This window comes from Etheostoma cragini, chromosome 18 (assembly GCF_013103735.1).
Source record: "Etheostoma cragini isolate CJK2018 chromosome 18, CSU_Ecrag_1.0, whole genome shotgun sequence".
In the NCBI taxonomy this organism is placed as follows: domain Eukaryota; kingdom Metazoa; phylum Chordata; class Actinopteri; order Perciformes; family Percidae; genus Etheostoma; species Etheostoma cragini.
Genome location: NC_048424.1, coordinates 11,888,556 through 11,900,189, shown reverse-complemented (window position 1 = coordinate 11,900,189; position 11,634 = coordinate 11,888,556). Strand labels below are relative to the sequence as shown.

The window sequence follows — 11,634 nt, the reverse complement described above, 5'->3', positions numbered from 1 at the left end:
ATGCTTTGCCTATAGGACCCCCTCGAAAACGAGATGTCACATCTCAAGGGATTATTCCTAATAAAGAATTTCTACAAAAGGATGGGAGAGGAAGGTTTTGCGTTTTTGAGTCTACTCATATGACATTGAGCCTCAGGACCATTTGTGTGTTTATTACTCACAGCCAACATGCTAAACCCTAATGGTGAATGTGGTAAATGTTATATGTGAATCAACATCAGCATGTTAGTATTGTGACTGTGATCATTTTAGCATTTGGCCCAAAACCGTGCTGTGCAAGAAAAGAAAAAAACTGCTTCCTTGTAATATGTTTTGTTCTTTATAGATTACTCACATTATTCTAACCCCCCCAATCGTCTATTACAGGCGTGTTCCTTCGTTGGAACCGCTCCTCCAAGTGTTTGGACGAGGCCCATGACGAAATGGTGCATATAATTGCTTACAACAAGGAGCTTCAGAACAAAGTGAACAGCCTGCGCAGGCAGCTGGCCCAGCTGGAAACTGAAGATCCTGTCCTGCAGACGCCATAGAGAGGAAGGAAGCGAGATGGAAGAAAGAGGTAGAAAATTCGGAAAAAAACACAACTAAATACAAAAACAGATCAACGACAAACCAGTTTTAGGCTTCACTTAGGTTTGAATTCCTCCCTGATTTATAATGACACATTTTTGACGATAAAAATTGAAGCAGAACAAACCCTAAGTGCAGAGCAACATTAAAATCGGCCTCTGTTCGCTTTTCCATTCACGCAGTTGTCTTTCACACAGTTCACATGACCGAATGGACTAAAACAGTGATATGCCATGTTGTGTCATTGAAACTAAACAGGAATGAGTGGGAAAGATACAGGGGAAAAAATAAAAATAACAGCCACTTATTTCTCAGCGTGCTGCTAAAAGCCCAACACTTACATAACACAACATCTCATAGACCAATATAGATCATCCAAAAAATAATACACAGTGATGTACATAATTTAATCAACCAATCATTTAGGTCATTTTTCAAGCAAATATGCCAGACATTTGCTGGTTCCTCTCTCTCTCTCTCATGTGAGAATGTGCTACTTTTCTTTATGATAAATCAATGTAGATTTAATATTTTTCTGTTTTGGGACTGTTGGCCGGACAAAAGGAGCCCCTTGAGCTGTTGGACATTAGGATAGACATGTTTTCAAAGTTTTTGACGTTTCATTAACTGAATGATTAAAAATAGTCGTCACATTAGATAATCATTCAAATAATTGTTAATTGCATCCTTATTCTAGTATTAAGGTACACGTGTGTGCAGAAAGAAAACTGTTCAGTTCCTTAAATTACACTTTGGATTTTCAGCTGATTTCACAGCTTTATCAAAGCCATCTCAAACCCGCTGACTCTCGTTTACGTACGCAGACCATTCAGTGAGACAGTCCATTTTCATGAGTTTTCATAGATTCCTATGTGTTTTGGGGGATTGATCTTGTTCACGAGGGAATAGTGGATGTTCATTTACTACAGGGTACACGTTTTCACCAATCATCCTGCTGAATGTATATATACCAGTGAAGCACTGCAGAGTAACTATGGCAACATATAGGCTACAATAAGGCAGCATGTGACTTTGCTGCACGATGAGATGATATAATAAGCGTAGGTAGGGTCAGCACCTACTGTACTGTACAATGAGAGGGGAGGCTCGTCTAATGGGGATCTGACCAAAATATCTCGTATGTCTATTACTTGACATTCCAGTAAGGAAAGACTTATTTAACAAAACTTTATAAAATGTTAGCTTGCCTTGTTATGTTTGGTGAGTATTTCTTTTTCAATCTCATTATGTATAATATTAAAGTAATCAAATATGTTTGAGCGTATGATGCAGATAAAAATAGGGTCTTGTTGCCACAGTAATGTTGGCCATGTAGTTATTAGACTTTACAGAGTTGGAGGTTTAAAAAATCTAATGTTAATTTAAAGACCAATATATATTTTGGTTAATAAACTTGTAATATAACTGTTGTTCAAGTAGATTAGGAAACAGAAAAGCATATTTGCTTTTGTGGTTTAAGATCCAGAAGTAATGCACTGTGTGAAAGGCATTTCCAAAATCAGAAACCTATAATTATAATGCTTGTAATTAGCATATTTGTGTTGTCAGTACCCACCAGCTGTCTTCATATTAGACAATAAATGTCTTTCAAATTAAATGTGAAAACATGCCAATTTATCATCAAACAAAAAGCTATTAGACTTAATAATGTGCAGGTGACACAGACACAGATATCCAGTTTTTGTATCAGTGTCTTGCATCCAAAGTGATTGTTTTCTCACCAACGCAGGACTCATGTAGTAAGTCCATTACCAGGAAGGTCACAAAAAACATTGCTCGTAGTTTTTCTAAACCTTTAATTGCACTGTCGTCAAGGAAGCATCTAAATGTGTGTAATTCAACAGGACCTACATTTGGTTGGTAAAGTGACATGAAGCTAATCTTTTAATGCTATTCATGGGCAAAGGTAGCATAATACTGTAAAGAAAGCTTAATACTGCACTTTAATTACAAAAAGAAATGGTAGTTGTGGGGTTATATTAAATCCATAGTGGTCATCCATGGCCAGTTGTGTTTGTTTTGCCAGTAGGAAATAGCATTTTCTCTGCTTGTGTCAATGTTATCTTTATACATTTTATATATTTTGCTTTAAGAATGATGTAATAATCACACTAAACTCAACTGATTCCAGCCACTACATTAAACTGCTTTCTAAAGGGAAAGTTGTTTATAGTTGCACTATATATACATTTTCCTTTGCAAGAAATAGAGACACCTTATCAAGCATTGCTTTGTGTGTGCATGAATGGAACAATGCATTCAATCAAGGTAGTGGTACGATTTACAGTTGTGTCCTATACATGGATTATGAATAATGTTTTTCCTTAAAATGTCCGTTACTTTGTCAAAGTCAATAAAACTCTGTGTTTGTGCAATGCCTTGCTGCAAACTCCAAATTCAAAATAATCATTGTACTTTTATCCTTGCTGATCAGATGTTTGTAAAATTATTATTACTGTTCAAAATATTGGTTTTTTTTTTTTAATGTTTTCAAGCCATTAAACTGTATAGCACAGAATCGGTTTGATTTTGTAATTATTTAATGAGGTTAGAAATGCTAGACAATCGCAGCTTAAGATTTCCATGATATGCTAAAACGTACATCATAACAACTCTACATAAGGTCTTGATATGACATAACTTCAAATTGAATTTCTCATACCGTCCCCTTGTCCGAAAATTGGTAAACAGCAACCCCGACCACCTCACGACATATGTTGCCATCGTTGTGACGCAAGGATCATCTGATGAGCTAACGGGGGAATAAATAGCCAGGGATCAGCTGCTTTGTGGAGGCATGTGATGGCAGCCAGTGTTTACAGTGCTACTGTCCAGCCATCACTCTTCTCTCCTTATCAACGTGGCCTTGGGTCTGTCACCACTCTAATTTCATGGCTGAAAGCCTCGGCAGCCTCTTGGAACAATGGAGGACTGTGTGTGCCCTCACTTAGGTGTCAAGTGGAACCCATGTGGTTTTTTGTCTTTGCTTCCCAGATGTTCTTAGCTGGGGGGGGGTTTGGCCTTGCTTCACCAAACTAACACTAAAAACAAACAAACCTGTGTCATCTCACAGTCATCCGATATCATTTACTTCTCATGTTCCCTTGGAATGAAAAGTTTTGTTTTTGTCAAAAGTGTGTCCATTTACAGATTAGCTTGTTTGCCTTCCTGGTGATGACAGGCGTGGGGGTGTGCACCCGTCAACCACTCACACGCCAGCACAGATCTAAATCCCACCCATGGCTTGCTCCCCTAGGAGACATTGTCTACTTCATTCACCTTCCTTTCAACTGCAAACACAAAGTCAAACAGATTGTGTGTACACATCCTACCCTGCCCTTCATAAACATGAATGGATTCTGTTACATTTAAATCAAAGATGCTTTAGAATATTACACCTCCCTGTTTCTGTATGGCCATAAACCCTGCAGTCGAAGCCACAATGATTCAGACTTCAGCCCTTTTACAAACATTATAATTTGCCAATCATTTATTGTGTTTTATGCATTAGGCCAATCTTTTATTTTGCTTTATGTCCAGATACCTTTTAAATTACTCATTGACTTGTGTCAGTATTTGTGTAGAACTTTTATATCTGCAACATAGACATGTGAGGTGATATGATCCTACTTGTTGTTGCTGTCCTGCTGCAGCGCTACTGTTGTACCGTGGCGAGATATTGCTTCCTTATACATTGGTTCTATTACAGGACATAAAAAGTAAAATAAAAGTCTGTTTAAATGCATTGACCCAACAATGCGTCAGTGATTACACACTCAGACAATGTGGCCAAACGTTCAAGCCCAGATAACTTTATTTTAAATTCTAAATCCCAACGTTTCAAATGAAAATAAATGTGTCGGGCTATTGTGCAAACATGTAAAATTATGCTTTATACACATATATAGTGTTGCCTCTTAATGAAATGGTGCAACCATATAAACAGTACTGTAAATAGTACTGTTTTCATTAGTACAACAGTCACATTTTATATATTTTTAGACATACTATTGCCACAAAATATAGCATACTTATAATGTGTTAAGCGGCCCTTTGCTGCATGTCATTCCCCCTCTCTCATTTATCCTGTCAAATAAAGGCCTAAACCCCCCCCCCCGCCAAAAAAAAATTCAACAAAAAACTACTCACTTCTTGGAGACAATGCGTGGCCTAAGTTGAGCTCCAGTGAATGGATGCACTAAAAGGATTAGCAGCCATGCTGAGGGCGGGGTCTGTGAGGGGGACCGCACCTCCAGGGCTCCACCAATCAGAGATAACGTTGGCTTCCCCTGAAACCAGATGGTCGCTGATAGCCTATATAGCTTGAAGACAAAGCTGATGCAACACCGGCCGGAGTTAACACGGACAACGCGTCAGAGCGCTGAAGCTCAAAGGAGGAAGCCGCATCTTATTCCCAGAAAACCTGCCAGACAGGAGTTTGTACAGCTTATAGCCCTAAAGATCAACTGGTAAGTAAACCGCTTCCGTTTAATTGTATGAAATAGCCTTGTCCGCTCAGATTTAGAAACTAAAATGTGTTTTAAATATTTTCAACCTGATTTATCAATGTGTAGCTTACAATCCTGTATTTAATGTGTATACTGCGTCAACGCGTTGCCTCTATTATTGTGCTTCTTTTATATAAGAAGCCTACAATGTGCTTTTCTGGTCAAAGCAAAGACCCCTTCTCAAATATATATTGTCAGGTTCCTGTTACAGTGACGTATTGAGCTCGGGCCGTGTGCCAAGAGACGGCTTCACTCCGGCGCACCTGCCTCGTTTCATTTGTCTGGACGGCTGACTGCGTGTCACTGATCCCCATTTATATGTGTTAAATATAATTGAAAAATCCTCAAGATCCTCAGACTGCTCACCACCACACCAACCACCACTAAATGTGGATTAGCAACCCTACCCTCAAGGAATTAAATTCCGAGATCCAACATAACGCGCCCGCATCAGGTGCCAGAGAGGGGGGACAGCTCTGAGCCCCCCTGTTACACAACTGTCTTACCTTCACGTGACGATGTTGGCACAACAGTGCATGGCATGCGGTGAGGAGGGCGAAGGGTCAGTGCCACATGCAAGATGGAGCGAGCGCACTTTTTCTTTCTCAGGGGAAAAGTAGTCTGAAACTTTAGCGGTTAGTTATGCTCCATCTATGATCTCCCTTAAAATAAGTATACTCTTCTGTATATTACGTGTTATATGTTTTAGTTCAAATGATAATTAAAAAGATCCCTCACGTTCCGCCGTTCCAAAGATAATTGCTGACACATTAACGGTCGACCATTTGGCACCAGCAGTTTTCGTCTGCACGCCCTCTTTCCCTCATTGGCTCTCCCTGAAGGCAGGGTCGTATATATACTCCCAAGTTGCTCTATTCTGTCCTTTTTTGGAAGCTCGCAGCTGTCTCGGTAAGCAGGCTCGACTTTTAAAATGACGCGTTAAGCTCAGTGATAAACGAATCAACAAAGGTTGCTTTGCATTAGATAAATCCTTTTGCGCTGTTTAACTTCTTTTTAACCGTTTTGAGAGCTGCTTTCATTGTGCTGACTCAGTTTTCCATCGTGTGTAGTCGTGTGCGTTTCTACTTAATAAAATGCATGATGGAATATGTATCTAGAGTAATGCCTCATAAAAATAATGTAAAAGCTAACAGGCTGTGAGTGGGGTTGCTATGCGCTCGAGTGCGCCGTAGCTCCGTTACGCGCCTCTTTGGAAACAGCCTTATCGTTTGCATTTAGCTGAAGCCTACGTGTCTTCTGTGCTGGCACATTTTTCTCGCGTCTCAGACCGTTTTTCAGTGTTATTTGTCTGTAGAAGTGTAACTCTTGCGAGATCCACCATTTGCCCGCATTTATAAGAGGGATTTAAATCGCCACCAAAAGTGCCAGTTTTGTCGTCTAGTCCTCAGACTGTCTGTCTCCCGGCGCCTGGGGTCTGGAGAGGTGCCAGAGTCTCTTGACACAGAACGTAATGCCTCGACTAAAAAATGTACTGAAAGAGGCCACCAGATGATGGCAGTCAAACATATTAAAAACATATATATATATATATATATATATATATATATATATATATATATATATATATATATATATATATATATATATATATATATCTAAAGTGGTTTTCAATAGATTGGTGGGAAAAAAGCCACATTCCCTGCTCTTTAAAGAAAAAGAACTCATGACACATTGAATTTCACTCGTGCTTGTAAAAGTTGACAGTGTTTACCCTGGTATGTGATCATACTTTTCCTGCTCCACAGGTACCAACATGCCTGTCATCAGAACCCTCAGTAAGGTGGCCAGGCAGGCCCTGCTCAGCACCCCAGGGTGCAGCTGCCAGCCCCTAACGGCTGTACGCAACATCAGCTTCTCCCCTCGGCAGGTGACGTCTGATGCCAGCTTCCACTCTGTGTCCTTCTCAGAAACAGACCACCCCAAGGTGCTTATCACAGGTACGCAGCATTTGTTTTTTGGATATTTAACAACCCTGTTAAAGAACAGCGCAGTCCTTTTTGACAAGAGGTCCAACATAGTTTTTTAGAGAAGTTAGGAGCTGGTAAAGATTCAAAGCCGGCAGGATTTTTAACACGTTTGGCAATGAAATCAGAACGGGATGACAATGTGTAGGCGTCAAGTGCTATGACCTTTTTTTTCTTATGGCGTACTCTCCTTCTTAGTAACTTCAGTCTCCATGGAAACGGGTATTGATGATAATTAGCTGCTGCTGATTTGCTGATGTGTGCGGAGTTTGCTGATGACACCTAGTGTTTCTGTCTCTCTCCGTCTAATGCAGGTGGCCTTGGGCAGCTTGGGGTGGGGCTCGCCAAATTGTTGAGGTAAGATTTCTTAGAATTAATCTTGCATTAACCACACGTCATTTGTTTACAGCTGGCAAGAGGCCAACTGACAGATGCGTTGCAACAATGTAAGAACTGGAATTTTTCAAGTTGCATAACATTGACCTCTTGCTTCACAGAAAGAGGTTTGGAAAGAACAACGTCATTCTGTCCGACATCAGGAAACCTCCAAGCAACGTTTTCCACAGCGGTGAGTCGACTCATATGAATATACATATGTATAAGAACTGAGTTCAGCAGTCTGGAATTATTCAGATTCCGACTTATGCTTTTTACAGTGTTTGATTTAAACTTTTAAGACAGGCCAGATTCCTAGTTTATTACATTCATTTGAGCCATTCAACCTTAAGAAACAAGACCTAGCGTCAACGTGTAATATGTCTTCAGTGTCTAGGCAGTCAGTGAGTGTAGCAGGGACTAATATAAGAACCCTTTAAAAATGTATAACATTTGGCAATGAAGGTTGTTAATGTGTTACAAATGTACCACAGCTGTATTGCCAAATACAACAACAGTGTTATCAAATACATCCTGCAAAGTTATTAATTATCTTCCATTGAAGTGAAAGATTTATTCATCATATTTTCCTGTTTATGTTGGTCAGAAATTTCCCCGAATGAATGTGTGACGCATGTTCTGCCTATGTCCAGTAATGAGCTGTCCAAAGACATAAGGAATGTAACAACTTTGCGTTGCAAACAAAATTAAACTGGAATACATGGAGTACAGCAAATTAAGAGCTAGTAGGACAGATAATCAGTGCATTACAAGCTGGTATTAACCCTGAGACACACAGCAGAATTGAGCAGTTGCTTAAAAAAAAATCTTGAATCATCTCTTTCACCGTCAGGCCCCTTCATCTACTCAGACATCCTGGACTACAAGAACCTGCGGGAGATTGTGGTGAACAACCGCATCACTTGGCTGGTTCACTACAGCGCCCTCCTCAGTGCGGTTGGAGAGGCTAACGTAGCCCTGGCGCGCTCTGTAAACATCACCGGTGAGCACTCGCTAACTTCCTCTTATTGGGTCTAAAGATTGAGTCTGACAATCATGATAACGTCCCCTCAAATGCGGGTGAAGTGTGGTGTCCTAATGGTATGGTTCTTGGTCTGTCTCTTAGGGCTTCACAACATCTTAGACATTGCAGCCGAGCACGGGTTGCGTCTGTTTGTCCCGAGCACCATCGGTGCCTTTGGTCCCACTTCTCCCCGCAACCCTACGCCAGATCTCTGTGTGCAGAGACCTCGGACCATCTATGGTGTCTCAAAAGTCCATGCTGAGCTGATGGGAGAGGTTAGAGTTCAGATTTCTTTCTTTTTGTCATTCCAAAACCAGATCCCACATAAACCACACCCTGGATATATAGGCAGTTTAACCTGGCATTATTCCTCTCTTCTTATATTTAAGTTGTAACATGTAACGTAGCATATTGGTATTTGCTGTAAAAACCCACTGGACCTTTTCATTGTGTTATCAATAATGGATTCCTGTCTGTTCTTTGACAGTACTACCACCATCGTTATGGCCTGGACTTCCGCTGTCTCCGCTACCCAGGAATCATTTCTGCTGACTCCATGCCCGGGGGTGGCACAACAGGTGAGAGAGATGGAATTCAGCCCGTATACTTCCATAAGGTTTCAATTTAAATGGACGTCTATTCCTGCACCGCTTCTGTCATGTCACAAGTTTGTTATGTAACTGACTTACTGCAGAGTGTTGTCGTTGCCTGTTGTATTTTTAGGCCAGCAGATAACTTGATGCAATATCGCCATATTTTCACTTGTCTGAAGAGCTATCACTTGTAAAATCACTGACTTAACAGCTATTTCTTTGAAAGATTACTAATAATACTTCTGCAGTGTTGCACTTGTTCCTTTTTTTATTTTATAGTTCATACAGAAGGGCTTATTTGAGAATTTTGTGTAACCATAATGTTTTTATTTCTGCCTCTGACCAGACTATGCCGTCCAGATTTTCCACGATGCGATCAAAAGTGGCAAGTTTGAGTGCAACTTGAGACCCGACACGCGGCTGCCGATGATGTACATTGACGACTGCCTGCGTGCCACGCTGGAGGTGATGGAGGCGCCGGTTGACACGCTGAGCATGAGGACCTACAACATCAACGCCATGAGCTTCACCCCTGAGGAACTGGCCCAGGAGCTCCAGAAACAGATGCCCGAGCTGGAGGTCACATATGACATTGACCACGTACGGCAGGCCATTGGTAAGTCCCCTTTTTGATGCACACTGACCGATGTGGCTACTACTTAATACTAGACAATTAAACATTTTGACCTTCATTTTGTAAGATTCTGTTGAGTCAGCCGCTTTGAAGACATCATTGTTTGTTATCTGACATGCTAAAATATTGAGAACTTAACTCAGGGTTATTAGGTATTAAGCTGAGCAAGGGTGTATTTTATTTCCTATAAATTGTTGTTTTCATTTGCAAGAGGAAGGTGTTGTTTCTATTTCAAATGTTGTATAGTCATGCTTTAAGGCTATTGGCAAACACAGATCTGAAGTTAGTTAACTTTAATCAGAAACTGATTCATGCTATGAATCAAAACCAGTATGTTTCTCTTAAAGTAAAATTCTGTGTCTCGCCTTTGTGTTTTTTACCAGCTGACAGTTGGCCAATGAACTTCGACGACTCCAATGCGCGGAAGGACTGGGGCTGGAAGCACGATTATGACCTTCCGGAGCTCGTCCAGACGATGCTTAACTTCTTCGGCGCCGAGACGCTCATGGCTCGTGCTAACTGAAGGCGGACAGCGAGTATTCTTTGTACATAATGTAAAGACTGACCAAAGAGAATAGAGTAACAAGGCCTGTACATAGTTGTTCTCTCACTTCTCTGTGAAATCAGAAGGGCTGTGCTTGCCTGGCATAAGGCTATCATTTCTCCAGAATGTGAAGGTCAGCTCCTGCTCCTGTCTATCTACCCGTGCTTCACTCTTTCTGCTCATCTTTCTTCTTGAAGATTTGAAAGAGCAGTCTGTCAATGGGAGGCTGTCAGCAGTATCTGTGATAACAAGTGGCCTGTGAAAGCTTGTTTGGATGTAATACAAGATGACTTGCATGTTGATCAATTGTGCAAAATTGTTGTGCAATGTTGAAAAAAATCTAATTCACAAAGAGAGAATGTTGCATTGTGTATTTGTGACCAATTTTTTTCTTTGGAGATCCAAATTTTTTTCTGCTACATTTCAAAAGGTTGTCCTGGGGCTTAGATCAAGTAACTTTGTATTTAGAGGTCATTTGATGCACTTTAGACAGAATTATATCTTAAAGGTACTGACAGGCAAATGAGTCTGATACGCCACATCTGTATTTCGAGCAGTGCAGAGCGATAATTCTTAAGAATTGTTTTTCTGTTTTATTCCACGTTAACATTATTTATTCTGTCTGTTGGTGTTAAAACATGTGGGAGCTTCATCAAGTGGAAGCATTTCTTAACACTTTTGTTTCTAAGCGTTCCTCTCCACTTTTATTGTTATTTTATTTTTTTTCATCAACTCTAATGGGATTATTTTAACACAAAAGAGAAATGTGAAGCTCTATGCCACATTTACGTTTGGCCACATTTGGTGGTTTCTGTATTTCAAATTTTGTATAAGAAATGCTAAAAGTGGTTTCTACGGGAAAGTTTGTTCTCCAATCACGCAACAAGCTTTGACAATAAAGTATTTTCCACAAACCTCTGCTAGTTTCTGTTGTCCGTTTCACACCCTCGCAACATGAATGTAATTTAATCTAACACTCTCTTTCCTTGACATACTGCATAACAAGTTACCTTGGTTCTTACCTTGCACATTGTGGCAAATATTTAAATATAAATTATCCTCACTGTCGACACTTCCCTCCTGTTGACAGGGGTCTGTCTGTCTTCGCTTAAAGACTTACATTTGTAAGATTTTCAAGAATGAACTTCCTTTTGTTTTAAAGCATAGTATACAGAAGCCTTCAGTCTTTTGGGGTTGTGAGTTACGCAAGCTTTAGAGCCTTAGCTACATATCCCTTACAGCATGAATGGCAGTGTGTAACACACAGCAGAAAATACGCAGAGCATGCATTTAGTGATCTTACTGGGCATTCTGTAGAGTAAAGCTCACATGCAGTGACACGCACGATTCCAAAATATGAAAATACCATGTTATGCAACA

General features: G+C 40.3%; 2 protein-coding genes across 4 annotated transcripts in view; both read left to right on the top strand.

Moving 5' to 3' along the window:
* mtmr9 (myotubularin related protein 9) overlaps positions 1–849 on the top strand; it is a 9,940-nt gene extending 9,091 nt beyond the window's left edge. For both annotated transcript variants that reach the window (XM_034900022.1, XM_034900021.1), the window contains exons 11-12: positions 367–633; positions 735–849. In XM_034900022.1, the coding sequence (XP_034755913.1) occupies positions 367–530 (164 nt within the window). In that variant the 3' untranslated portion in view covers positions 531–633; positions 735–849. The remainder of the gene's footprint in view (positions 1–366; positions 634–734) is intronic.
* A 3,978-nt stretch (positions 850–4,827) lies between these two features.
* tdh (L-threonine dehydrogenase) lies at positions 4,828–10,586 on the top strand. 2 transcript variants are annotated; one of them, XM_034900049.1, is made up of 9 exons: positions 4,828–5,060; positions 6,866–7,057; positions 7,399–7,441; positions 7,582–7,652; positions 8,313–8,462; positions 8,586–8,758; positions 8,971–9,061; positions 9,423–9,692; positions 10,094–10,334. In XM_034900049.1, the coding sequence occupies exons 2-9, from the start codon at positions 6,874–6,876 to the stop codon at positions 10,231–10,233; spliced, it is 1,122 nt and encodes a 373-aa protein (XP_034755940.1). In that variant the 5' UTR covers positions 4,828–5,060; positions 6,866–6,873; the 3' UTR covers positions 10,234–10,334. The 2 variants fall into 2 exon arrangements, with proteins under 2 accessions (XP_034755940.1, XP_034755941.1); XM_034900050.1 differs by lacking the exon at positions 4,828–5,060 and adding an exon at positions 5,872–6,008 and having other exon boundaries at positions 10,094–10,586.
* Positions 10,587–11,634: the final 1,048 nt, after the last annotated feature.

Excerpts from the sequence above, each read along its gene's own strand:
- tdh (XM_034900050.1), top strand. The coding sequence starts at position 6,874 with ATGCCTGTCATCAGAACCCTCAGTAAGGTGGCCAGGCAGGCCCTGCTC. Across the intron at positions 8,759-8,970 it reads ATGCTGAGCTGATGGGAGAG|TACTACCACCATCGTTATGG; the intron begins GTTAGAGTTCAG and ends GTTCTTTGACAG. Across the intron at positions 9,693-10,093 it reads CCACGTACGGCAGGCCATTG|CTGACAGTTGGCCAATGAAC; the intron begins GTAAGTCCCCTT and ends GTTTTTTACCAG.